Source organism: Mucor mucedo (assembly GCF_025094135.1).
Source record: "Mucor mucedo strain NRRL 3635 chromosome Unknown EV154scaffold_5, whole genome shotgun sequence".
NCBI classification, from domain to species: Eukaryota; Fungi; Mucoromycota; class Mucoromycetes; order Mucorales; family Mucoraceae; genus Mucor; species Mucor mucedo.
In genome coordinates this window covers 33,573-61,166 of record NW_026252289.1, presented here as the reverse complement: position 1 = coordinate 61,166, position 27,594 = coordinate 33,573, and the positions used below count along the sequence as shown (strand labels likewise).

Here is a 27,594-nt window from a genome sequence, read left to right as displayed (position 1 = left end):
AACGCAATTTACCCGGACTTTGAGCCCTTTTGCCGGGCTAATTTTTTTCTTGGAATAATTTTGATTGAAATTACTGAGAGCCACTGGCAAAGTGTGAAGTTCCTCCTCTTTTACTGAAATGGTGAGTTGTAGTGCCATAGTTGGATGAAGGGAGAAAAAAAAAAAAAAGAGAACGAAGGCAACAAACAACTATGCCAAATGATACTGCAGAACGATGATTATGGATGTAGAATGATAACCGTTGGATGGATGTTTTATTTTCGATATGATTAAAGATACAACCTAGCAACATTCTTCAACATGTAGACATGTCGAAACTCCCTTTTTTTTTTTTTTTTTTGCTCTCTTCACTCCAACTAACTGAGTCCAAGAATTTGCTTATTAAACAGATTCTCTTCCCATGTAGCCTACCAGACTTCATCACAACAGAAAGAAGCGTGGACACGTCTCAGCCGGTCACGGTCGTGTCGGTAAGCACAGAAAGCATCCTGGTGGTCGTGGTCTTGCTGGTGGTCAACATCATCATCGTATCAACATGGATAAGTACCATCCTGGTTACTTCGGTAAGGTCGGTATGCGTCAATTCCATTTGAAGAACAACGTCAACTGGCGTCCTATTGTCAATCTCGACAAGATCTGGACTCTTGCCGGTGAGGGTGTTCGTGAACAATACAAGAACACTGAGAAGGTTCCCATTATCGATACTCTCCAAAAGGTAAGAGCATAAACTACAATACGAGTATTTTGCAGAATACTCATTCCCTTTTTTAAAAAAATAATAGGGTTACGGTAAGGTCTTGGCCAAGGGTACCATCTCTCAACCCGTCATTGTCCGTGCTCGTTTCGTCTCTGCTCTCGCTGAGAAGAAGATCAAGGCTGCCGGTGGTGGTATGTATTAAAACAATATCAAAGTATAATAATATCTAATTTTTTCTTCAATAGTTGTTGAGCTCATTGCTTAAATATACTCTATTTAATATAATGAATAATCCCCAAATAAACTTGTTTTAATAATACAATTACCTATAAATTGAATATTTCTTGAGCTATATGTTTCATTCTTTTCTTGATTTCACAGTAATGTGGGATACGCTTCGAGCTATAATTGAATTCCTAGTCTATGGCTTAAGAACTTCATTAAGCCACTACACTGCAACAGACACACATTAGCCTGTTTTTTTAGAGGCTAAATATTTTTTTTCACACCTTTTTCTTTCTCCGTGCCAAAAGTCTTCGTTGGAGGTGATAGCACTTGAAGTCACACGACGCCACTTGGACTCCAAGGTGGTCGCTTTATTAAGGTATCTCGTTATCATGTGCCATTTGAAATGATTCCCGAAGATGCCAGGTTTCATGGCTTTTGCTGGGATACTGAACGCTGACAATTAGTTCTGGGTAACATCACCTTTTCCACTCGGTATGTGTAGCTAACGTTCTGGTCTGGGGAATATTTAATGAGCTGCTGAAGGTGAATTCAACCTCAAACTTACCGTAAGGGAGCATATTTCAGGTGATCTAGCTTAAGAACGGGAGTTGCCTTGGTAATTCTAAGCAACATTCCACTTGCCGGTCACGTACTCCTGAGATTGGAAGAAACGAACGGGTGCCTCGTCGGGTTAGTCGGTTATTGGTTTGGGAATGAGTGAAGCTCTAAGGGGTGGAACGATTACATGATTTTTCGACCTCTTTGTAGTGATTTATAAGTATTCCTTTTGAGAGCCATTTAAAATAATAAAAAAGCGGGCAAGTGCACTACCTGAGCAGTTTTCTTCACTGTAAACTGGATAGCCAGTCTCGACTGCTTTATAATAATAAAAACCTTGCTGTCTTTTCTAATATTTGTCTTGCTGTAAATGTCCTGTATTTGGGTGAAGAAATAGGTAGGGCTTGTACTTCGATACTGCTTTTATCACCAAACAAATATCTTCCTTTTTTTGACGTACACAGCTTGACAGCCACCATTAACCATATCGAAACTATTTACAACATTAACAAACCACCTATGCCTACTGAGACTGTCATGGATATTATCAAAATCATTCAAGAGGTTCTGGACGGCACGGCAACACGAGAAATGGCAGCCATAAAACTTTTGAAATTTGATTCTACCGTCAAAAACATATACAAATTTGCCAAAGCAATAGCAGAATTGATAAAGAATCTCCCTCGTATGTCCTTAGCAGAGGACTCCAATGAAATGGAACTCTGCTCTCGTTTTGTTGATCCGTTTTTATCTGGACTGTTTGATGATCCTGATCAAAATATATTTTTACGATGGACGAATGAAACAACCTTGGAAGCCAAAAACGAACAAAGCTTGTTGAACTGGAGGCCTGACCTTTGTGTCACAAGATTGCAAGGTGTAAAATGAAGTTCAAGTCTAGGTTTTGGAGAGGCTAAACCGGAAATGTCTAGAACTCCGTTTTTTTTTTTCAAACGTATTTTTTAGAATCACGCGATGGTCTACACGTCGATGGACATGCCATATCATCTAAACTTCATGGGATGATCGATTTCTGTTATCCATAAAATCTGCTTCACTGTCATTACAAGCTACTACTGGAACGCAGATAGACAATTACCAAGCTCTGACTTGCTTGGGAGGTTTTTGCAAGTGTTTCTATTTTAAGTAAAGGCTCAAACATTATGGATGATAAAATAGACAAATGAAACCATCCTGACATAAGCTTGTTTATCTATAAATAAAGCTGGTTCACACACTTTATTCTTCTCCTTTTCTTTTCCCTTAACATACTTCTTTTATCGTATGAAAGTAACCGATCACGTAAAAAGGTTTGTTTAGTAGTGACTCTTGTTTCTTTGAAAAGAAGCTAAATTGAAAAAGATATATATTGTGATATTGCGGCTGTGGCTAGTCTTTGCTATAGGAGGGCGACCTCCTAAGCAGAGTTCTTGAGTTTTTGTAACTCACGAACTGTGAATAGCAGGGATGCATTTTAAATAGATGCAAACATATTGGCCTGCTGGTCTTCTGGCTGGAATTCCTGTAAGTGCGTAAAAAAAAAAAATACGTTTAAAAAAAATACAGAGTTCTAGACATTTCCGGCATTAGACGCTACAACACGCCTCACTTTGTGTACATCAAAGTTGGAGCCACAGAGCATCATCCACTGATCGAAAAACACTCCGGTTGCCCGTCTTGCATTGCTCATTTCAAGGAATTAAAAGATTTTAAAGAATACGTTGTGAATAACCATCCTCAAGCCATGCCGTTACAGTCAAGGCAAAAAGGTGACAATGATCAGCTCACGCAAGAAAACAGTGATAATGAAAGTGAATCGCCTAGTAGGAAACGGCCTTTCGAAGACGATGCCAAATCATTGGTCTCGATATGTCTGTCATTTTCACCACCTGACGATAATGACCATCTCTTGATCCACGCCTTCGACGCAGCAGATGCCTTTTATAAACTACAGCAATCATTACAAACACAAAAATGGAAACTCTCTCTTGAAGACCACATTCACTATGCTTTGGCTTGTACTTCGATACTGCTTTTATCACCAAACAAATGCCCTGATGACCTTCTTCCTTTTTTTTTTTTTTTTTTTGACATACACAGCTTGACAGCCACCATTAACCATATCGAAACTATTTACAACATTAACAAACCACCTATGCCTACTGAGACTGTCATGGATATTATCAAAATCATTCAAGAGGTTCCGGACGGGACGGCAACACGAGAAATGGCAGCCATAAAACTCTTGAAATTTGATCCTACCGTCAAAAACATATACAAATTTGCCAAAGCAATAGCAGAATTGATAAAGAATCTCCCTCGTATGTCCTTAGCAGAGGACTCCAATGAAATGGAACTCTGCTCTCGTTTTGTTGATCCGTTTTTATCTGGACTGTTTGATGATCCTGATCAAAATATATTTTTACGATGGACGAATGAAACAACCTTAGAAGCCAAAAACGAACAAAGCTTGTTGAACTGGAGGCCTGACCTTTGTGTCACAAGATTGCAAGGTGTAAAATGAAGTTCAAGTCTAGGTTTTGGAGAGGCTAAACCGGCTTGCCAAGAATCCAATCTCTATGTAATATGCCGAGATCTTTTACGGGTTGCAACGTTCTGCAAAGACGCATTGGATACACAAAAGATGGTAGGAGTCCTTGGATTACAAATCGTTGGCAGAACCATCACTTTTTATGTCTTAGTCTTACCTTCGAGCGGTTTATATGTCATGTACGAAATTACCAAAGTTCAGATACCAGATTCTTTGCATGATTTATCGAAGCTTGTTATGGACATCTCTAACTTGTTGCTTGTGCTCGACACATTCGACAGAGTTTGCATACCCTCCACTGATTCCCCACCCCTCGAACGACATCGCCCGACTATCATCAGCTCCACCTTGGACCAGTTGTTTTTATCATCCCAAAATCGAAAACGCCCTTGTCATCTGAAACATCAACATAATTAGTTTATAATAAAGTAGTTAATTGTATAAGGTAATCTAGTTCTTTTTAGAACTAAGACGTCGGTCGCATGAATCGTGTGGATAATTAGACGATTAGGAATAAATATCACTGAAAAAATTGAAAAAAAATAAGTTCTTTAAAGTTTCTTTTTATTAAAAAGTTGTTCGAAAAAATATCAAATACAAATCTATCTACTATTTATATAAAGTTGGATTCCTAAATATAACGAATAATTTCAAAGTGATATCGTATTCCGTTGTAAAGTGATTTCTAGAAATGTCTAATATCATTTCAAGATAACGGTAACAAAGCAGCAGCATACGACGAGGTTCCTTCTTCCCGTCTTAAGAAGCTAGTCAAAAACAATAATTATTTAGAATTACACGAGATTGAAATTCCTGATGTTAGCATGAAGGAGGCTTGTCTATTAGAAAAGAAAGAGATACTGAGTATAACATTTATACCAAGAAAGACAGATTGCTGTATCTTTATTTTGTTTTCGAAAAAGGCATGAAAAATAAGGAAGCCGCGGCAGCTGCAAATGTCAACTTGCATACTGCACGTAAATGGAAGCAAAAATACCAGAAGAGCCCGGAAGAGTATGTGCCTTACAAGTTGACAAACTTAGTCCCCTCTCGTCCAGTAAGCCAGTTAGATGATACACACAAAGATCGTTTGGTAAAGTTTTTTGATGAAAACAAAAGGGCTACTATTGATGACGCCGTCAAAGATTTGACACAAAGCTTTGAAAATCTTGAGATAAAAAAATCCAGGGTTGCAGAATTTATGAAAAATGAAGGCAACCTTTCTATCAAAACAATTTCAAGGCATCCTACTGCGAGAAATAGCCCTACTGTGATCGAAAAACGCGCTGTTTGGGTGGAGGAGTGGCTAGCGAAAGGGATGCTTTACCTTCAGAATTGTGTATTTTTAGACGAGTCAGTATTTGACAACAATATGACTCGCGAAAGAGCTTGGTCAGCACGTGGTGAACCTGCTATTGTAGAAACTCCCTCAGGAAGAGCTACATTACATACAGTGTTGGGTGCTATTTCTTCTGTAGGAGTTGTAAACGTGTCCATGAATGTGAAGAGAAGAAAAATGGCTAAAGCAACCAAGCGTAAGGCACCCAGTGATAAGATTTCAATGCCAAAAGGAACTACAGGAGCTCATTATATGCATTTTATTATTAACACAATGGATATCATGGACACGTTCCCTAAAATGCAAGGATTTCATATTGTTATGGATAACGCTCCTATACATAATCCTAGTGTAATTGACCCTTTGATCGAAAAGCGTGGTTATATTCCGGTTTATCTTCCACCTTATTCGCCAGAACTTAACCCTATTGAAAACTTTTGGTCTATTGTCAAGTCCAAAGTTAAACGCCATTCACTTAAGGACACAGAAACCCTGACTAGTAGAATAGTCGAGTCTTGTGAAGAAGTTCCCCTTCAGCATCTTCAAAACTGCATTCAACATTCTGTGAAGCAATTTGATAAATGCTTAAATAAATAACCTATTTGATTGCTGTAAAATGTTTTAAGGGGTGACCAATTGGAGTTCAAAAAAGAGACCAATTGGTTTTCGGAAAAGCGACCAATTTCTTCGGTAAGGTGACCAATTGACGCTGGAAGCACTGTAAATTTAACAAATACCAGAAATTGACAAGGCACTTTATTTGCGCGTTGTAGGGCATGTGATTTAGCGTCACAAGATGTTCAGCAGCAAGCATAGTTTGGAGTGACCAGGTCGTTGCTGCATTATGAGTTAGTATAAATGAAACATTGACTACAGCTTTTTACAAACCCCCCCCCCCCACTGCCTGAAGATAATGTTATTACTGTGAGTTTAATTCTCTAAGTACGATTCACTTGAACTAAATCAATTTGGCCAAAGGCTAAAAAAGAATCTCTGCATTCTTTTGACGGACTTATACATTGTAGACTAACAGGCTTGCATCTCCTTCTGAATTGATTGCCTTAAGTAGTGCTTCACTTTGCAGTACATATGGAACTTAGCCGGTACCTCTTTTTTTTATTTTTATGACAAAGGAAAGCATACCTCCTTTTTTAGAGTTTTCACTGGACGTATGAGATGATTTATTTGATACAAGTTTCAGCCCAGTCATTTGCACCTTCTAATTATTCCAAGCACTAAACGTTAAAATACACATGCACATGACTTTAAGTTATGTTTATGAGAAGAAGAAGACTTGTAGAAGAAGCGACCAAGCATCCCAGTTTTTTATCATTGTAACTGTTAGTGCATTACATCGGAAAATTATTCAACCGAAAAGTGTGACATTTCTGAATTGGTGTGTGTCAGCCAATCGGCTTTAAATCATATTTTCAGCACATTTTTAGTTTCCTTTCATAATTGTTTGTTTATCTAGGTATAATGTAGTCGTAAAAGAAAGAAGCTATTGATTAAAAAGGGTTTAGGATGAATAGATAGAAATTTTATGATCAACCTAAAATTATGTTTCATGTTGGCGAAGTTGTCGCTGTTACTTCATTGTTATCGATATCATGATCCCCTTTATACATATTACGTTTCCGAAAGTATAAAGAAGAATGGCTTGATGATGCTTTATATTGGTTCAAAAGCTTCCCTGCATTTCACGATTATTATGAAAATTCCATTTATGTATAGAAGTAACCAGATGGCTTTATTATATATCAAGAAATGTAAAGTCTATTTATAGTAGGTCTGTTTTAGAAAAAGTGTCAACGTTTGTAATCGTTGTAGTTATCCAAATTTAAGATATGTTATGAAACTTGTAGCATCAGCAGACAAGCTTAACAACATTCATGCATATCTGAACACTGATTTGATATTGTTGTAATAAGGAGTTATATCTTTGGGACAACAGTGGGAGGCATGATGGGCCATGATGTTGTAAAAAAAAAAAAAAAAAAAATTGACCACATCTTGTACCTTATCCGTAATATTAATGATAAGCTAACATGTAATAGACTTGTTCCAAATACGAGCGACATGTGGGAGAAATCAAGGGATACTTTACTATTGAAACGACGACGATTGACAAATTACCAAATAGTTAAACGAACCATGCCCTTGATAATTTCTGTATATACAGCAAATACAGTTTATTTTGAGACTGAGCTAAACAAATTAGTCAAAAGTATAAAGCTAATCCTAAATCTCGGTGCGATTAAGATAGTACATTTTTGGGATAGCATTTCTTCGTACAGGAGTTTATATTTGAAACCCAACAAAAAGTCCAAGGTATGATGGGTAAGTGAATTGGTCTAGATAAAAATGGCATCAAAGGGCGACATTAATTCTGTCAGACAGTACCGCGTAAATATAAGAAATGTCAATATTATTGTTGTGGGATCGTTATTAAATTAGAAATATTTCGATTTAATCAAAATCCTCGGTAAATTCAACATGATAGGAGGATTGAATCAAAGAAAGAAGCACTGCAGGTGTTTCTCGGATTCTTGGCATAATGGAGTTTTGGCAGCAATGAGGGACCAAAATTTGCCAAGAGTTGCATAAAGGAGAGTCACAGAGTAAAAGAACGCACAGATGACAAAGACTTACTTTTTTTTATAAGCGCCGCTATCTCATTAGTCAGAGACGTAACGAGGGGGATTACGTAGCAAAAAAATCATAACAACAAGGAGATTATATAGAACAAAGGAATGAAGGGGAATATATTATTTTATTTTAATTAATAATGAGAAAGAAAAAAAATAAAGGGGGAGAAGAGAACATCTATTTTAGACTTTACTTGCAACACATCGTTCACTTAAAAGCTTTATACTATTTCTTTCATGAGCAGCTTGTCTACATGACATCAAGTTTTCACAGGCATGAGCTTCAGGTAAACGATGACGAGCGCAGAATTTATGTTGACAATATCTACAATCACCAATGATTTTTACAATTTTATCAGAACAGCTTCTAAATGCGCATTTGCTCTTCTTTTTTGGCTTTTGTTGTTCCTTATTTTGATGATCATCAGTTGTTGTTGTTGTTGAATCAGCTGACATCACACCTCCACCACGAAGACGTAATACTAAATGTAATGTAGACTCCTTTTGGATATTGTAGTCTGACAAAGAGCGACCGTCTTCCAATTGTTTACCAGCGAAAATAAGACGTTGTTGATCTGGAGGAATACCTTCTTTATCTTGAATCTTTTGCTTTACGTTATCAATACTATCGGATGATTCAACTTCTAAGGTGATAGTCTTTCCAGTAAGTGTCTTGACAAAGATTTGCATACCACCTCTCAATCTAAGCACCAGATGAAGAGTTGATTCCTTTTGGATATTATAATCAGATAAAGAGCGGCCATCTTCTAATTGTTTACCGGCGAAAATAAGACGTTGTTGATCTGGAGGAATACCTTCCTTGTCTTGAATCTTTTGCTTGACATTATCAATAGTGTCTGAAGACTCGACTTCTAATGTAATGGTCTTTCCTGTGAGTGTCTTGACAAAGATTTGCATTGTAGTTTTAATATAAAAGTGTAAATATACAGGAAGAGAGAGAAAAAAGAAGAGAGAAAAAAAAAGCGAAATTGAAAAATTCTGTACCCTTTTATAATCATGATGAATAACATCATGTGCAAAAACCAATCATTTTGCTTGTATTCGAAACATTACTAAATGCGGACTACGCTGGAACTCACCAGAATTTATTTTTAATTCTTATTTGTGCAGAATTTTGCTCTCCCCTAATGCTAAAAAGATATATCTTTTTTTAATTGTACCCAATCATATTATATACTGTCATTGCCATATTTGCTCACATCGTTTAATTTATTTTTCCGAAATAAGAAGAGAAAACATATAGTTTTTCTATTGAAGAGTTCGGGATGATTACGATACGGGCTCCCCGGACTCTTCCCCCATTCAAATCAAGATATCAGTTTTTTCCGAGAAAAAATCTCCCCATTTTACCCTTATAGCTTTTTTTTTTCGTTTATCAAGGGTGTTAATGAAATAAGGTCCCTCAACTATCACAGTCATATCTGTTGACAATCATATTACGTCGGCCTCTCAAGGGGAAAAAAGGGAGGGGGAGGGGGATTATGCAAACCGGCTTGTAAACTGGTTAAACGTTATACGGGATTTTCATTGGTCAATATTTTTCACAAGCTTACCTGATATATTTTATTAAGAGAGCTCTTCAACGGGTGTGACAGGGAACGGAAAATGATATCATTCAGCACCACCGCCTGGTGCTTTGTTTGGGTTTGAACTCCGTATTTGAGGTTACATGTCTATGGACGTATCTTATTAATGTACAGACAGTATATGTGAGATGGGATGGGGGGGGGGGACTTCCATGGTAAGAAATGTCATGTTTTTGTTCAATTAGACATACTGAGTCTTAATTATCGATCATGCTGCATTAATCAATTAGTAAATATAAATGCCCCCTTAATAAAATCCGAATTCATATACAGTGGAAGCATACGATGCCCTACTACAGTTGTCAACCTGAGACAGTGTACTTTGTCCAACTCTGGGACCAACACATCCGTAAAAGGATGTTCCGAAGATAACTTCATTATCACTGTCTCAGATTATTGCACAGTTACAAGTGCTTGATCGGTGAAACACATGAGGCAAAAAAAAAAAAGATCATCGCTTCTCTAAAAAGGTATAAAAGCGTAATAGAAAAAACTAGTAGCTTAGTGGGGAATACAAAACGCGAATTATTTATATTACAGAGAGTCTAATGTAAAAAATAAAAAAATAGTAGAGTTACATGCACTCAACGCATGGGTCACGCTAAATAAGAATTTGATTTCTGTGTATCAAACACGTGTACTAATTTGGGAATATTGGCAAAGAACACTTCTCTATTTCTCAATTCAACATTGCACATTCGTAAAATTGTTGTAATGGGAAAAAAAGAGAGATTATGCTATATATAGCACACAATGGTCGGGGAAGGAGTAAAGGGGTACTGCATTGTGAGTCAAATTATAACACAAGGCTTTGATCCATATCGACTCATTGGACCGAGTACGTTAATCGATGCACACTTGTAGTCGAATGAGAGAAATTCCTTGGCTTAAAAAAGCATGCGTTGATTGCATGTGTTGTTAGGCTAAACAGTCCGCGCAGTAACAATTATAAAATGGCCAATGCACACTCTTTTACTTTTGATGCAGAAGCACAAGAAACTTTTTTTTTATCTTGCGTCACACAACGTTGTCTTGCCTTATTTTGGTTGTTGTTGTTGTCATTATGGTATATATAGTTGGCAACAATCACCTTTAAAAAAAAATTTTTTTCTTTGTTTTTCACTTTTTTTTATTTTTTCTCAGGCTATCTTCACCCGTTGAAAAAAAAAAATTAGATGCCTGGAGCATTAAAAAATTGTGTACTATTAAAAAGTGGTATACCATCAAAAAGCGGCATACCATCAAAAAACTGTATACCATTAAAAAGCTGTATGCCATTAACAAAAAAAAGGTCTCCAAACACTCGTGTTGCAGTGATAGAGACCTTTTTACAAATAAATGATCATCTTGTATCGGTAAGTATTTCATTGTTTATCTTTAAATCATCATTAACGTCGGATCATAGGCATTTCATGTTATGCTTGAGGACGATACCAACCATTATTCCCTCATCCGATACATGAACGATTTTAAAGAGCTGGATACGCTGGTATGTTAAAACGCGTCTTTATCATTAGACAGTCTGATTAACCCTTTTTTCACACACCAAAAAAAAATAAAGATTTTAAAGTATTTCCCCAAACAACGGATTCCTTTACCGAAATTAGCTAATCCTTCAGATACTTCAAAAAAGCGATCGTTGTTTTCTTTGAAAAAGAAGTCAAACACCGAATTACTTGAACAGTACCTCCATCGCTGTATTTACGGTCTTATTGGTCAGTCCTCGCTTTTTCGTGATTTTCTATCGGCTCAAAGAGATGAGGATAGAATCATTTCAAAGGTAGATGTACGCCAACTTGTCACACAACATGTTGTACAAGCCTCATTTCCTGAGCAACATCAAGATCCTTTGTTAATGACACCACCACATACCTTTAAAAGAAAAAGAGCAGATACCAGCTGTCAACAAATATCCCATTCTGACGTCACTTTACCTCCTTCCCCACCATCCTCAATTTCTATTACATCGATACCTCTTATAAAACGACAACTTAATGCATATAACTATGATAATGAATTAATTCCACGCCCTTATAATATGCTTAATTTCTCAATGTGTGGCTCCGATTCCGAAGATGAATATCCCATGGACTCCAGTCACAAAAACATCAATGACTATCAATTAATTAAGGTGTTAGGACAAGGAGCCGCTGGCAAGGTAAACATACCCACTCACCGTTTTTAGCACAGAATTCCCATATTAAACGATCTCAATTATAGGTTATACTAGTAAGAGAAAACGCCTCACGTAAGCTCTATGCTCTCAAGGCCATCAACAAGTCTTGGAACATTACTAAACGAGAAGTGGATAACCTGAAAATGGAACGGGATATTTTAGCAACATTATCACAAATATACCATCCATTTATCATTCAACTCCAAAGCGCTTTCCAAGATCAACAAAACTTATATTTGGTGTTGGAATACCACGCTGGAGCTGATTTAGCCACTTTATTACAACGTTACATCAAATTCCCAGCAGAGCAATGTCGATTGTACGCAGCGGAGATGTTGATGGGACTACAAGAATTACACCGTCATCATATCCTCTATCGAGATCTAAAGCCAGAAAACGTGTTACTAGCAGCTGATGGTCACATTGTCTTGACTGATTTCGGGTTGTCCAAAATGTTCGAAGGAGAAGATAAGTATGAGCACCGTACCATGTCATTCTGTGGCACGCCTGAATATTTGGCGCCAGAAATTATCCGACAAGAAGAATACTCGTACGCAGCCGATTATTGGAGTCTAGGCACAATGATGTATGAAATGATTACGGGCGTCACTCCTTTTATGGCAGACAACTTACAGGATATGTACACGCGAATCGTATATGGGGACTTGCTCTTTCCTCATGGATTTGATCCGGAAGCCATGAACATCATTGCTGGACTATTAGAACGTGATCCTCTGGATAGATTAGGAGCTGGGTTCGGTGGTGTATTTGAGTTAAGAACTCATGCTTACTTTGCCGGTCATTTGAGTTGGAAGGATGTGCATGCAAAGAAGATCCGGCCTCTCTATGTGCCTCCAAGGGCCTCAGAAACAGATCTCAGTAACTTTGACCCGGAATTCTTAAACATGTCCACTCATCTGAAGGAAGAGAATGATCAAGCCATCATTCTGAGACAAAAATGGCTACCTGATACTTGTCCTGCTGGTTTGGTCAAGGACGCTTTCAGAGGTTTCTCATTTGCTGACAAGAATACGAATCTTGATATGCCATACGAATCAGAATTATCTTTTCTCAGCGATGAATACATGCTGTATGGCGAAGAAGACGATGACGAGTTCATATGTAGTACAGATGTTGATTATTATGCTAATAATATTCTCTCTGTTTCCCATAAACCATTCAAGCTACAATGTTAAATAGGATGGAATTGATTGTATATGATATAAATAGTTGTATGTGCTATAAATAATAATAAAAAAACCTAAGTCTATTAAGTAATTATGCAACATATGTTCCATGATTTTCTAATCTATTGTTGTCGGTTTGGTGCAACGTTCCATCAATGAATGATCGTCAAAGTTTTACCGTTTTCTCACAGACCTTTACAGTGTTACTTTTGAGCTTTGTCAGAGCTTAAAAACGTTGTTTTTATGAGGCTTGTTATCAACAGGCCTTGTATAGAAAATTGGGGTCCTGGCTTAGTTCTAACCAAACACCCAATACAGTAATCTTTTATTGTTAAACAAAAGAAGAACCATTGATCTTATTAAAAATTAATTAAGCGTGGGACCCATTGTATAAAATCAATGTGTATTACCTTTTCTTCCCAAATAATCAAATTACCATGGATGAATTGATTACAAGTAATTTATTAGGGGACCCCTTTATTTCAGATACATGTGTCCCTTTATAGCATTAAATTTCGAGCAAGTTTTTAGACACCTCCGATGTAGCTACATCTATAATTACAAAAAAAAAGAAAAAAATACAAAAAAACGAACACAGGCCTTCAAAACCAGTATGTGTCACAAGAAAACCCCATAAGCACTCAGTTCTAATGCTGAGTCTTCAACAATAGCCATGTCGACATAATTTTATCTGAAAATAAGCCCAAACTAACTAAATGATTCTCTTAAGGTTTACCTTTTAGCCCAAATTTAATAAATCAAAATTTTAGACAAGTGGCTGATGTCAGTTGGGTAGAAAACTGAAAATCAATTATAGAAAGATAATTCGACAATAGGTACAAGGCTGAGCCTCTTATTGATTTTACCATCCAATACATAGCTGATACTGAGTTTGCTGCATTAGTTTGGACAAGCAACCAGGTCACTAATAAATTCATAACGATCCTCCTAGTAAATGATTTTATGTAATGATATCTTCCGTCAATAACCAAGGAAGATGTGTCTCACAAAGACCAAAATTAAGGACGACAATATGCCAGCCCAGTTCCTAAAGAAGGGACTTTGGCCATTTGTAAAACAAAAACGGTCCACCAGGATTACATTGTACTAGCATCACAAATAAATTAAGCATGCTTATGGTATGTAGATATCTTCTTTAATAAAAGCCGCCAGCGTCAAAATATGGGCCAAAATATGTAGGCAATAAATCAGACGAGACTGTCTTAAAAAAAGACGATCAAGCGCAGCAGAGAAACATTGTTCAACGCTCTTCCTTATTTTAATTCAATGTCTAATAAACTTCTTGTCAAACCAACACAGCACAACAATCCAGTTTTAAAACACATTCGCAATGTTCCTTGGGAGCCTGCAGATTACATTAGGGCTGATTTCGTAGTAGGAAAAACAACGGGTGTTGTATACCTTACTTTGAAATACCACAGACTGTATCCGACATATATATATGATCGTCTAACGGAATTAAAGAATTGTTATGTGGGGCGTGTTATGCTAGTCTTTGTAGACACAGATGCCTACCATGAGGCATTAAGAGAAATAAATCATTTGGCTATCGTAAACGATTTCACCTTAATGTTGGCTTGGAGTTTAGAAGAAGCGGGAAGATATTTGGAGGCATACAAGGCCTTTGAACATAAAGGGCCAGATTTAATTCGCGAACGAGTTCAAAATGAATTTCTGGCAAAAATGACAGATTGTCTCACTCAAGTCAAAAGTGTAAATAAAACCGATGTCTTGACATTGTTATCGACATTTGGATCTCTGCAGAAGATCGCTGATGCAAAGTCCGATCAACTCGCCATGTGTCCTGGATTTGGAGAACAGAAAGTCAAGAAGCTTCAACAAGTTTGGAAACAACCTTTTTTGGCCAACAAGAAATAGTTTTTTTTTTCCCTTAGAAAATTAATTTGACATATAATAAAGCAAACTTGATCTAAATTTGGTAAAGGGTGCATTATCTCGTTGGTTCATTGAAAAATTTTAAAGGCAGATTTGAGTAAGATTATCGTTACATTGCTGCCAGCATTAGTTCCAGATTTCTATAATGCAGCAGAAAGTATGATGGAACAAGTAAAGAGTTAAAAACAAAATGTTCAGATTAAAGGTCGTGGTTAGTTCCAATACAAATTCGAAGTCAGTATACATATGCTAAATGCATATCACACAATGTATATTATTTAGGTATTTATTACATGCAGCAGTCATGATCACCAACTTTGTCATTTTCACTTTTAAAGTGTACCAAACCAAATTAAAAACGAAATATGTATGAAAAAATATGTTTATTAATAATAAAAATCTATAGAGTATGAATATGTATGTTGCAAATTAATTATTGCCAGAGTTCAGTACTTGAGCAGCGTGTGAAGTCTAAGAAATTTAAAAAGGTTAATAAACAGAAACCATTTGTCTAAATGTTTGAGATGTGAGGATATTTACCTGTACTGAAGAGAAACGACGCATTTCTGTTGGGTTCATGGTCTTACCAGCCTTACCCAAGATCTTTTGGGCAAAGTTTTGAGGGCGCTCCAAAGAACGAAGTGAGCGAGTTCTGTTGGCGTAGTAACGAGCAGATGATGTACCGGAAACAGCAGAAGCGCGACGGGAAGCAGTGATCTTGGCATCTTCAGCATTACCGACCTTAGGTTCAAAGAAGTGTTGCATAGCGAACTTGACAAGATCTAAAGGTGCAAACCAGATAAAGTTCCAAACCCAAGCAACACCAGCCCCTAGAAAAAAAATTTGTAAGTTTATATGAAAAAGCAATCTTTGTTTTGATTAAATACTACTTACAATGCCATCCGCAACCTTCAATTTGGGTAAAGCCCCAGTCAGCATATACAGAGATGAAAGTAGCGACCAATTGGGCAACAATGAAGGAACAGATAAGGAAAATAGATGGACGTTCCGTAAAGAACCAGCCACGAGAACGAGTAATGAAGATCAAACCTTGAGATATAGTAGAAACTTGAAGGTAGACAACGGAATGAAGGGCAAAATCGTTAGGATTAGTGAAGTTTTGGAGGTTGAAATGACGGTGGAAGAAGTCTGTCTTGAGACAAACTGCGACAAAACCGACAGTAGATGCTGTAAGATAAAGACCGTAAACGATGGCATATGAGAAAATTTCACGCAAGTTCCAAGAGTTGGGGAAAGGTGATGGACGAACACGATCTTTAGAAATAGTCATAATGGTACCATCGTTAAGCATAGCAATAATCAAGACCATGAAAGGAGGGAAATCAAACTCAAAGGCCCAGATAAGAATAGAGAAACCAACGACAATACGAATGGTAACAGAACAAGTGTAAATGGAATAATTACGCATACGTTGGAAAATACGACGAGAACCCATAATGGCTTCAACAATAGTAGAGAGACCGGGTGCTGTCAAGACAATATCGGCAGCAGAACGAGCAGCGTCAGAAGCGTCAGCGACAGCAACACCGACGTTTGCCTTTGAAAGGGCAGGAGCATCGTTAACACCATCACCAGTCATTGCAACCATAAGACCCATATTTTGAAGACGTTCGACAATTTCATATTTGTGTTCAGGATAAACACCAGCGAAACCGTCAGCATGAAGTACCATGTGATCAACATCAGTATAACCGGAGCCAGCAGGTGGACCTTCTTTTAAAGTCTTTGAAAGGAACATGTTATCACCCATACCAAGACGACGACCAGTTTCTTTAGCAATAGCCAATTGATCACCAGTAATCATCTTTACGCCAACACCAAGAGCTTGAGCACGATCGATAGTTTCCTTGGTATCAGATCTAGGAGGATCATAAATAGGTAAAAGACCGACAAGCTTGAAACCAATACCAGGAGCATCAACTTCACCAGATGGAATTTCATCAATAGCGAGGGCAAGGGCACGAAGACCACGACGAGCAAATTCATCAACATCATCGTTAAGAGTTTGAATTTGAGCCTCAGTCTTGTCACGAGTACAGAGTTCTAAAATCATGTGAGACATACCCTTAGTGACACGGTACGTTTTTCCGTCTTCTTGGCTCTTGTAGGTAATTTCGGTACGCTTGATAACAGGGTTGAAAGGCTTGAAGTCTAATTCAGTAATACCAGCACGAGCTTGACTTGGATCAGGAAGTGTGTGGGTAATACAGAAATCAATAGCATCCTGATTTTCGAGACGAGAGGCGTAACTAGATAATCTAATAACATCATCACCATCATATTCCGGACTATAGGTTTTGATAGTAGGCTTATCGACAATAAGCTTGTTCAAAGTAAGAGTACCGGTTTTATCAGAACACAAGATAGTAACAGCAGCCATTTCTTCAATAGCAGTAATACGGGTGACGATAGCTTTATGTTCAGCAAGCTGTTTAGCACCGATAGCGAGAGTAACTGACAAAACTGTAGGCATAGCAATGGGAATACCACCAATGAGCAAGACAAGTACGTTATCGATACCACGTCTGTAATTGTAACGGAAGGCGGCATATTGAACAATGATGACAACAACCATGAAAATGGAGATGGTAATCAAACAGAAATTACCAATTTTAGCGAGAATAGTTTGCAAATGACCAATATCATCACCGGCTTCACCTACAAGTTTAGCAGCACGACCAAAGAAAGTGTTGACACCAGTGCCAATAACAACAGCTTCAGCTTCACCTTGCTTAACCGTTGAACCAGAGAAAACTTCATCACCAGCGGCTTTTCCAACGGGCAAAGATTCACCAGTAAGTGCAGCTTGATCAATAGAAACATCGCCATGAGCCTATTGAGAATGAAATTTAGAACATGGGTTTCAGATACAAAGATAAAAAAAAAAAAAATTACGCGGATAATAAATACTTACAGCTAAAAGACGACCATCAGCAGGAATAATATCACCCAGCTTAATACTGACGATATCACCGGGAACAAGCTCATAAGCTTCTAAAGTTTTCCATTCGCCATCACGTTTGACCTTACATTCTGGAGCAAGAGCATCCATAAGTGCTTTGACGGCATTACCAGCCTGTCTTTCTTCGAGGAAACCAATTGTAGCATTTGCGAAAAGTAAAATGATGATACCAATAAAATCTGGATAATCTGGAGGTCGGTTATCACCATTGGAAAGTACAATGGCTACGATGGCAGCGGCTTCCATAACCCAAGAAAGAGGATTCCACATAAAACCTAGAAACATCTTAAACGGATTGACTTCTTTGGTTTCCAGTTTATTATAACCAAATTTTTCTACACGCTTAGCAACTTCATCTGACGTTAAACCTTCAGGTTGTGTTCTACGAAAAAGAAAAGAAATTAGAAAAAAGGATAATGATCTGCGCGAATACAAGTACGTACTGTAAAAGTTGCATGACATCTTGTTGCTCCATAGTGGAGAGATCGTATTTCTCTTTATCATAGAGATCTTCTACAGTGATTTGATGAAAATCACCAGTGACTTTGGCGTGAGGTTGTTCTTCAGCCATGATCAAGTTTTAATGTGTATAAGTTAAAAAAAAAATAAAAAATATATATATATATATATGCACTTGTTAAATACAAAGATGAAAATGGATTGATAAGAAAAGATAAAAATGCAAAGTTGCTTGTATATATACCTTTTTTCCGGTTTTGGTTCATGGAAAAATCCGAGCAGGGGTGGGGTATTTTATTTTCCACCTGGCAAGTAAGTGTAGTAGGATTTTACATGAAATTCATTGACAAAAGGTAGGTTTCATCAATGTTAAATCGCCGCACGGATGGCGTCTAAACGATAAAGAAAAAAAAAATTGTTCCCAGCATGATATGAGGCTGTGTAGCGGAAGGGAAAACTTATAGGATCCCGATTTGTTTTGTCTTTATCCGGCATTTACGTCATTTTACGACCTGTTAAGCAATGAGGATGGATTTTGTACCACGTAAAATGTTGGGTCTGTGCATATGTACTATTTTAAGCCAATGGTCATCATTATTTGTTGAATACGACAAATATTTTACCCTTAGTCAGTTTTATTTGTTTGTCCATCTCAACTACACGGAAAATGCACGCGGTTTTTACATTATCCGTATTAATCCCTATTGAATTACGAAGATAAGGTTTTCTCTTTCGCTTGGCAAATATGATATCATATACTCTATGAGTAAGTTTGATAATTGCAATTTCAAATAAGGAAGCTTCAATGTCAAATGCAGGTGGACTGACGGATTTGTAGAACACTGATGTCAAGCGTATTCATTGTCCGCCCAACTGTCAAAAAAAAGAAAAAAAAAGAAAAAAGAAAGCAGAGTTGCTTCATGAGCCAGTTTGTATACATGAATGCCATAAAAGAGTCCCTTATTTTCTGGAAAAGCACAGCATGTGTAGAAAAATAATACGAACCTGGTTTCAGGAATTCGAAATTTCGGTTACTTTTTCGGACTAAGAAAAACTGTTGAAACAAAAATTTTATTTTTTAACCCTTATTCTTTACGTTTACTATGCCAACCAGAGAAATCATCGATCAACAAAGTGCCATCAGTAAAAAGATTGCCAAAGAAAACAAGGTTTTAGAAAGTGCAAAGTTTATTTCAGAGGTAATTCTTTTTTTAGAAAAAAAACTTTTCGCCATCAATTGTTCCTGAATGTTAATCTTTTAAAATAGAATAGCAAGAATGTTTTTATCCCAGAAGAAAACTTGGGTACTGCAGTACAAACGGTATGTATTTACTTGTTTATGTTCGATCTTGCGAGTACTAAGTCATCATTGAATAGATTATAAGCAACATGAAAGAAAGAAAATACAGCACAAAAACCTGGAATGAACACCCATTACACCCCAAAGTAGCAGATTGTCGAACAGTTGACTGGTTAGTTATTGACTCAACCTCATTTTGTATATTTACTCACTAGTTGCACCAGGATTTTCTTGATTGATTTGCTCAATTTCTCTTTTTGGAGTGATTTGGATGCTTCAGACAAAAGTGTGCCCCATCCAGACCGTTATGCTATCAAGTACGATGGGATTGCTTACACAGGATACTGGTCTTTATGCGCTGTTGTCAATAGAGGTAAGTTATCAGATACAATAATTTTACAAGTCAATCTGACTTGAATTTTTAGCTCTCGACAATGGTATTCCAATCACGAATCCCACTTATTATGGCAGTAAGGCAACCGACGAAGAGCTTGAGGCTATTTTTAAATCAGACACAAAGGAATCTGCCCCCATGCTGTCTGAAAGAATTAGAGTGATGAGAGAAGCTGGACAAGTTTTGTGTGATAAATTCGAAGGATCTTTTATCAATTGTATAAATCAAGCAGATAACTCGGCATCTAAGCTTTTGGATATCATTATCGAAAACTTTCCTTGCTTCAACGATGTTCATGATTTTCATGGTAGAAAAGGTATTTATTAGATTATTTACGTATTGTGCGTGTACTAACAATTATTTCAGTTTATATTTTGAAGCGTGCGCAGATTTTGATAGCGGACTTATGGTAATATAAAAAAATTGTGTAGATTTTAAGTAGCATGTTAAATTTACATGATATTATAGGGCATGTTTCGATGGTCAAAGCTTTGGTCGATTCGACGATATTGATTCGATTACAATGTTTGCTGATTACAGGTATATACTATATTTGTATAATACTTGGGTATTTTTTTTTTTTTTTTTTTTTTTTTTACTCAACTCTTATCTGTAGGGTTCCCCAGGCATTATACCAATTAGGTTTACTTAGATATTCACCAGAGTTAATCAAGAAATTAGAAAACAGGGAATATTTTCCCTCAGGCTCAGAGGATGAAGTTGAAATTAGAGGAAATTCCATTTGGGCAGTAGAATTAGCCCGTGAGAGAATCGAAAAAATTGACCCAAATCTCAAAATCAATGCCATCTTGATTGATTTTTATATTTGGGATATGGCTAAAGAAATTCAAGATCAAATGACTGTCCCCACACATTGCACAAGAAGTTGTTTCTACTGATTCAATAAAAATCTATACTATGCAACTCTTTTATATATATTAAATATTCGACCAAGTGAGTCTGATAACGTGATCAGTCTTTCTTTGAGTTGGTTTGATAAATCCTAGGAATTGAAGTTCCGCCACAGATCTGATAAATCTTGCCCTATAAAATTTATTAGATCATTGTAAAAAGTGAAACTCTATGAAAAAAAAAATTGCTTACTGGACTTCATTTTCCTCTAGCTTTTGATTTGCTGGTCTTTTTTCTCTTTCTATGATACACCCGAATGCTACGAACCAATCGTAAAGATTGATTAAACGTCCACATTCAAGATAAAGCTTGTACAAGATACAAGTATCATGCTCTGAAGTTACAATTTGATCACTCTTTTCAATGTCGCAACAAGAACAGTTAATATAATGCTGTGGTTGAGTTAATGCAGTTTGGGCAGAAGCACGGGGCTGAGATGCAAATGACTAAACACATGTCGTGGTTAATATTGAATAATTATTTGAAAAAAGATATGCTTACCTTTTCATGCAATTTTATATTTGTATAATACACCAACTCAAACAATGGCATTTTTGTAAAAGATCTTAATAAATGCCTATAACAATATGTTAAAACAAAGATATTCGTACTGCTACTTTCTTTTTCTATTTTACCCAAGAGTTTTATCACACCAATCTGCGATATCCATAGCAATTTTTGAAGCTTCTGTACCCTTCCTTTTCAAATGTTCAAGAGCCTGATCTTGGACCTTTCTTGCAGTTTCGGTATGTCTTCTTTGTTCGTTCTCTAAAACCATACCTTCCAGTAATTTCGATTTTCTGTCCATTCTTGTATTATAATTATCATCTGCTTCCATCAAACCCTCATAGCGCTTATCCCACACTGCCAGTTGCTCCAAGAAACTTTCATTGACATTTTCGTATTCGGAGAACAAGTGGCGTAACTCTTTCAGTAACCTACCGACATGTTCGGTGTCAATTTTTCTTACAAAACTAACCAATCTTCGCACCATGTCTGTATTTTCTGATAATCCATCTTTCGCTTCCAGTACTTCTAAAAGCAGCATAAGTTTTGATTTGTTTACGCTAGAAAATGACGGGAACTGCTTTTGGAGCAGGAGAAGAAGATTAAATCCCATTTTGAATTGTTCTTGGTATATTTTGATATCACACAAAAGTGATGGGACAACTTCTGTTATGAGAAAATCGTCATCTTCCAACAGTTGAAGAGCCTTTTTAGGATCTGTATCTGCCAATGACTCTACGTAGTTCTTGAAAGATCCAAGCATACGAATATGTGTAATATGGTGCTCGTTGATGAAATCATTTCTTATCCATTGTTGTAAAGTTGCTGTCATGTCAAATTCATCCATTTGCAAAAGCGGTAAAAAGATAGAAAGTGGATTTCCATAAAAATGGTGCATCAATGCGTACTATGATAATAGTATTAATAATCTACTTTATAAGATCCTTTCTAAGTTTACCTTCAGACTAGCTGTGACTTTGGTCATTGAAAAATCATATAAATAAAAATGATCCAACAAGAATTTGTAAGGACGAGCACCAAATTTCAATGTACTTGTTGAGTCAAGAAGAACCTTTTCTATAACTCTATTGAACCACACTCCACTTTGTTCTAACCTAAACTTTTCGATCCGAAGCAGTCCAATAGTTGATTTATTGAGAGATTGATGAAGAATTTCCGTCGATGTTGCAATACCCATGATGCAAACGATTGGTAATCGAGATCGGTATTCACTATTATTTGATTTCGCATAAATAAAATATCCCCATCGTATCGATTGTATCATTTTACCTGCATATTGTAAAGAAGTCCTGAAGAATGGCTGGCTCGAAAGACTCAAAATCTTGAAGAATGATGACTAGGTTGGGTTTATTTTCGTAGCTTTGTTGATGATGTCTATACCATCCTTCCAGCAGCTTCATATCGTATGGTAGACATTTACTTGGTCTTGCTGATGCTCCGCCTAATCTATAAGACGTAGCAGCACGCTAAATGGATGTATGCCATCAATATATAATAAAATCTAGAAAAACTATTCCTTACTTACTTCAGTTGTTCTAATGATATCCTCTTCGTCTTCAGCATCGTCATCATTTTCTTCATTATCATCCATAATTATATCGTGGTCCAAGTCGGTTGAAAGGGCATTAGGCGTATTTTCCAGAAACCGTTCTATCATCGCTTTAAACATGTTTTTGATATTTCCACAGTCTTTAGACTGCAACAAACTAACAAAATTCTTTTGTTTCCCTGCTTTGGAATCCTCTCTTAATTTCGATGCAATGTGTGAAAACTGCGTGTTATGGTCCGGTGTATTGATACCGGCAAATACAAGCCCTGTGGGGATTTCATGGTAGGGTAAAGCTACCATTCCTTCCTCGATATTACGGCTTTTGTAAACGAATTGACAGATGTTTTCGACAGCTGTCTCATTCATATCCAATAAAATATTCTAAGTACAGTTAGTACACATTGCTTTAAAAGACAAACATTGCACCTACAGAAATGTCGTCATTGATATTTTTCCAACATTGTTCGAACGAAGACTTTCTATACAACATGGAATCAAAAGATTCATTTCCGTTGAAAAGCCTCTGGAATCCAATGTTTGAAATCCCCTGACTATTTTCTTCACAACGTTGTGTGACATCGACGGTTGCTATTAAATTGAATGAGATTACAGTTTTCACGTGTTGGGACTCTTCCTTACTTTTCGTTTTAGATCTTTGTTTTTTTCGAAGTTGCTGTTGACTGGTATTTCGCCTTTTCTTGTTGGGCATGATCAGAAAGCATCCCTATTGTCACAAACGTCAGTATCTGGCGCTTTCACAATGTTATAATCGTGTACCTCTGAAATCGAATCAAGTTTGTCTTTTATTAACGCTGCCATGTTGTAATATAAGATCTAGAACAAACAGATTAGGTTAAAAAAAAAAGAGTCGTGTTAACAAAAAATTCTATTTTTTTGAGATTCCGAAGAACGACAGAACAGTTCTTAAGGTTTTGGAGACAGGTATATCGGAGTGATCTTTCTGAATTACTCTACCAGTAAATTATTAAAGTGTTCAAGGATCTGGTGAGTTGATAACATCATGTTATAAGGAATGTCTATGGCTTAGTTGTAGACAGTTTACACCAGGGCATTTTTCATTGAATTTCCTCTTATGAACACGCACAAATTTGAATAAGACGTAATTAATCAACTGTTTACTTTAACATGATAAAAGATGAAACAATTGCTTGCTGCACAATTCACTAAACTCGACACTTGATAAACAACCGTCAAGGGATGCAAACTACTCTTAAAACAGTTGACTTCCATGAAAACAGAGTGGAATATTACTTTATAACCTTTAGCCACACTTGAGGAACGAGAAATGTTGTTGAAAATTTCAAAATGCCGAAATACAACTGATATTGAAAAACTTTTAATCGAATGGTACAGCAAATGCGATTTTAAGTTAAACTGTAGATACATTCGATTCGCTTTGGCTGCACGCTTAGAGATTTAGAATTCAAAAACCTTAAATAAAAAAAGACACGGGGAGGATTGGTTCAGGATGCATTTGTATTTAAATGAATGGGATAAAGCATTCTTTGACAATGGTGTATCTGAAACGAAACGCTCAAAATGTCTCAGTCAAGTGACAAAGGTCTTGAAAGGAGATGAGATATACCAAAGACTTTGTTATTCTCTCAGGTTTTATGCCTGGTCCTCGTGAGAGTAAATTGGACGAGATAAACAACTGTCGCTCTATCCTTGTTGATGAGCTCAACAGGTTTGATTTTAGATATATCTTAATTCAGATAATGATGTGATGACGGCCGAAGAAAAGCCAAATTTGAAAGGAGTGAAAGTTGATGTTAGAAAGGGAGAACAGTTGAAAAATAACACTCTTTATCTTGGGTCCAAATAGGTTAAAAGTCACATACTCATGAAAGAACTGGTGGCTATTTCATGTCAATGACAAGGGACCAAGTTGACTATGTATGATTCTCGTCTGGTATCTGCTGATTTAGTTTTTAACCTACAACAAAGATAGTTTTCAAATCCCAGTGTCTGTAAAACATCTTGAATTCTCTAGACTGTTAATGACTGGTATTTCATGGAAGCGTATAGTAAAACTAAACTATACTAAATTCAGTCTAATTCTGGAAAAACACTCGTAGGAGGATCAAGACAACAGGTGAATGAGGAACAGGGAAGGGGCAAAGAAAAGAAAACTTCTACCAAGATAAGACCACTTCTTAGAAAACGACGACGAAAGAATACCTTTGGTAGCTTTGAGTGATGCTGTCTTTCCTTCGACTATGAAAGGAACGATTTCAGGGTTGGCACGACGCTTGACTAAAGTTTTGAAAAAGGCTGAACGAGAAAGATTGCTGGTGACTGTTCCTGTTACAAAATACAGGACTTCAAAAACATGATCCAATTGTTCTTCTAGTGTTGATACTGATTGATGGTGTTCGTAATACCCTATGGCAAAGAGACATCGATGCTTCAAGAAATATGCATCGTATCTTTGATACCTTGGTTACCACAAATGAGATCCCAATCATGATTTGAAGATAACAACAAGACTCAAATTGTAATCCGAATATTAAAAATTCGTTGACGTTTACATTGTAAGTTAGATCCCGTAAAAATGACCTTTTAAAAAAACTTTTTTTTTTGTAACTGTTATCTGTAGATGTGTAATTTTCACTTGTAGCTATCCCCTGACTTTTTGAAATTCTAAAAATCAATATTTTTTCTTTATTAATAATATCTATTTACATTTCGAAGTCTACCGTTAATCAAAAGGAATTGATATGTATGCGAAAAGAAGGAGCGAAAGGGTAAAGACTTTTCTTTCAATAAATATTTTCCAATTGAAGCACGAGATAAATCAAACACCTTTTTGCGATTAGAAGCCTTTAGAGATCAACCATTCCTTGAGCTCATTGACGTGATTGCCCTTGACGATAACATGTTGAGTTTTTTGGTTGATGCGAACAACGGCTTCGGGGAAATCAGCACTAAGATCGGCCATCAAGGCATTAGAATCACCTTCGATTCTACGTACAACAGTCAAAAGACGGGTTCCGCCATTCTTATATTCAGAATAGACAGGAAGACCCTTGTTGACAGTTCGTACAATGTTATAAGCAGGTGTAGAGTAGAAGCGCTTATTTTGACTGGCGGTTTGAACAAATGAGCGCAACATGACTAGCTTTACAGCACGTTAGTCTTTCAGATATCATTTACATTTACAATGCAGGTCCACTTACCTATTGAATTTATGTTTAAAAAACGTTAAAGGGCCTGTTCTTTCCACGGCCTGGTAAATTTAATCCCAATAAAAAAAAACGACAGTCCCAACAAAATGCGGGTATTTAATTGTATTGAGTTCTTGATGATAAGGAGTTGCATGATGGAGATGTAGCAATACATCACAGACATTTTCTGATACATTCTAACATGTTTGACAAAAGCAATGGGATGCATTTATTGGTGGTAAATTTTACTATTAGCAGGGTAATTTAGTTACCCACGGTTACTATAAGATCATACTACATTTGTTTGAGTTCAAAGTTTTCTCTTTTTGAGCATTCGATGAAGAGCATTCTTTCCCTTTCTAGAGTTTGACATGACGGGTTCAATTTCTTGCTCTATGCTTTTCCTTTGTTGATCTGAGAAATCATCCATATAGTCTCTTCGTCTTTTCGATTTATTGATATGTTTATCATATACTTTTAAACCCTCCATATTTTTGTTTGTTGTTGGGGCATCATCAATTATCTTCCTCCAAAGGTAGCTCGTCTCTAGTGCATGTTCCTCTGCTTTTTTATGAAGATATTTGTTCTCTTCCTATGCAGGTATGAGTAACCTTAATATTTTTGGTGGCTTTTTGGGTAATACAAACCAATACAGAAATAACCGTTTGAACAAGTTCTAGATTCTCTTTCTGGCATGCATAGTGTATTAGATTGGAATTCAGACAGAAGAAGTTAACAATCACTTTTTACCTCGTTCGTCACGAGCCTCTCATGCAAAGCTTCGCGATCGTTTTCTAATTGTTTAACCATAACTGTCATAATTCTGTTCTCTTTTTTTAGAGTTTGGATTTTGCTCAAAGGGTGAGGATTTTTATTTTTTGAAGACTTTAAGGCCATTTTTTATTTTTGAAAGTTAATAAAGAAGTATATATAAGATCAGGTCGAAGGTCGCCTTCTTTTATGTTTAAAAAAAAAGTCCCCGCGATTATCTAAGTCAATTACGTAACGTGACAGCGATTTCATCTTACTGCGGAATAGGCTTACCTAAATAACGAAATCCAGCAATATGTAGAAGAGAAATACTTTTGGTTAGCCTCTTTTCAGGCAAGTGTGTGCGTCAATTTGCTTATACAATGTCCATTCTTTTTCGTATTAAACAAAATACTTGTGAAATATGTTAAGTAAAAAAAAAAAAAGTTTGGCCAACCTCAGAGAAACCCCAAATGGGCTTTAACAACGCGTTAACGAGTAATTCTCGTTTATTTTTTAAGAACAAATTATGCATAACGCGTTACACGCGACTTTTTTTTTTTTTTTCCAATCGCAGCGATGGCAAAAGAGCTTGTTTAAATCATCAATTTTGTTGGCGCCAA

At 36.6% G+C, this 27,594-nt stretch overlaps 10 protein-coding genes across 10 annotated transcripts; 6 read left to right on the top strand and 4 right to left on the bottom strand.

The window, feature by feature from the left end:
* Window positions 1–83: 83 nt before the first annotated feature.
* EV154DRAFT_236615 (putative 60S ribosomal protein L27A) lies at window positions 84–1,064 on the top strand. The gene is made up of 4 exons (XM_051594527.1): window positions 84–121; window positions 407–715; window positions 783–888; window positions 943–1,064. The coding sequence occupies exons 1-4, from the start codon at window positions 119–121 to the stop codon at window positions 960–962; spliced, it is 438 nt and encodes a 145-aa protein (XP_051462787.1). The 5' UTR covers window positions 84–118; the 3' UTR covers window positions 963–1,064.
* A 938-nt stretch (window positions 1,065–2,002) lies between these two features.
* Window positions 2,003–4,560, top strand: EV154DRAFT_547375 (uncharacterized protein; the record flags this gene model as incomplete). The annotated part of the gene is made up of 3 exons (XM_051604754.1): window positions 2,003–2,360; window positions 3,109–3,996; window positions 4,021–4,560. 3 exons carry the CDS (start codon window positions 2,003–2,005, stop codon window positions 4,449–4,451), a joined length of 1,677 nt encoding a protein of 558 aa, XP_051462786.1. The 3' UTR covers window positions 4,452–4,560.
* A 3,568-nt stretch (window positions 4,561–8,128) lies between these two features.
* EV154DRAFT_598326 (polyubiquitin) lies at window positions 8,129–8,939 on the bottom strand (the record flags this gene model as incomplete). The annotated part of the gene is made up of 1 exon (XM_051607042.1): window positions 8,129–8,939. The coding sequence occupies one exon, from the start codon at window positions 8,937–8,939 to the stop codon at window positions 8,205–8,207; it is 735 nt and encodes a 244-aa protein (XP_051462785.1). The 3' UTR covers window positions 8,129–8,204.
* A 2,106-nt stretch (window positions 8,940–11,045) lies between these two features.
* On the top strand, window positions 11,046–13,000 carry EV154DRAFT_411704 (kinase-like domain-containing protein; the record flags this gene model as incomplete). Its single annotated transcript, XM_051595472.1, has 4 exons — window positions 11,046–11,117; window positions 11,190–11,479; window positions 11,726–11,786; window positions 11,849–13,000. 4 exons carry the CDS (start codon window positions 11,046–11,048, stop codon window positions 12,998–13,000), a joined length of 1,575 nt encoding a protein of 524 aa, XP_051462784.1.
* A 1,208-nt stretch (window positions 13,001–14,208) lies between these two features.
* On the top strand, window positions 14,209–14,947 carry EV154DRAFT_492011 (restriction endonuclease type II-like protein). The gene has a single exon (XM_051599628.1). The coding sequence runs from the start codon at window positions 14,279–14,281 to the stop codon at window positions 14,888–14,890; it is 612 nt and encodes a 203-aa protein (XP_051462783.1). The 5' UTR covers window positions 14,209–14,278; the 3' UTR covers window positions 14,891–14,947.
* Window positions 14,948–15,609: 662 nt separating this feature from the next.
* Window positions 15,610–17,115, bottom strand: EV154DRAFT_236562 (HAD-like domain-containing protein). The gene has a single exon (XM_051594526.1). It carries the CDS (start codon window positions 16,989–16,991, stop codon window positions 15,795–15,797), a length of 1,197 nt encoding a protein of 398 aa, XP_051462782.1. The 5' UTR covers window positions 16,992–17,115; the 3' UTR covers window positions 15,610–15,794.
* Window positions 17,116–19,739: 2,624 nt separating this feature from the next.
* Window positions 19,740–20,943, top strand: EV154DRAFT_411708 (uncharacterized protein; the record flags this gene model as incomplete). The annotated part of the gene is made up of 6 exons (XM_051595473.1): window positions 19,740–19,822; window positions 19,875–20,023; window positions 20,076–20,360; window positions 20,411–20,453; window positions 20,513–20,584; window positions 20,661–20,943. 6 exons carry the CDS (start codon window positions 19,740–19,742, stop codon window positions 20,941–20,943), a joined length of 915 nt encoding a protein of 304 aa, XP_051462781.1.
* Window positions 20,944–20,982: 39 nt separating this feature from the next.
* EV154DRAFT_411547 (origin recognition complex subunit 3 N-terminus-domain-containing protein) lies at window positions 20,983–23,141 on the bottom strand (the record flags this gene model as incomplete). Its single annotated transcript, XM_051595465.1, has 7 exons — window positions 20,983–21,088; window positions 21,149–21,402; window positions 21,458–21,533; window positions 21,592–22,370; window positions 22,422–22,695; window positions 22,754–22,878; window positions 23,010–23,141. The coding sequence occupies 7 exons, from the start codon at window positions 23,139–23,141 to the stop codon at window positions 20,983–20,985; spliced, it is 1,746 nt and encodes a 581-aa protein (XP_051462780.1).
* A 1,381-nt stretch (window positions 23,142–24,522) lies between these two features.
* On the top strand, window positions 24,523–25,529 carry EV154DRAFT_476381 (uncharacterized protein; the record flags this gene model as incomplete). Its single annotated transcript, XM_051598034.1, has 4 exons — window positions 24,523–24,615; window positions 24,983–25,081; window positions 25,108–25,240; window positions 25,408–25,529. The coding sequence occupies 4 exons, from the start codon at window positions 24,523–24,525 to the stop codon at window positions 25,527–25,529; spliced, it is 447 nt and encodes a 148-aa protein (XP_051462779.1).
* Window positions 25,530–25,686: 157 nt separating this feature from the next.
* On the bottom strand, window positions 25,687–26,258 carry EV154DRAFT_456022 (ribosomal protein L49/IMG2). The gene is made up of 2 exons (XM_051597365.1): window positions 26,234–26,258; window positions 25,687–26,175 (listed from the first exon to the last, which is right to left on the bottom strand). The coding sequence occupies exon 2, from the start codon at window positions 26,167–26,169 to the stop codon at window positions 25,870–25,872; it is 300 nt and encodes a 99-aa protein (XP_051462778.1). The 5' UTR covers window positions 26,170–26,175; window positions 26,234–26,258; the 3' UTR covers window positions 25,687–25,869.
* Between the last annotated feature and the right edge of the window lie 1,336 nt (window positions 26,259–27,594).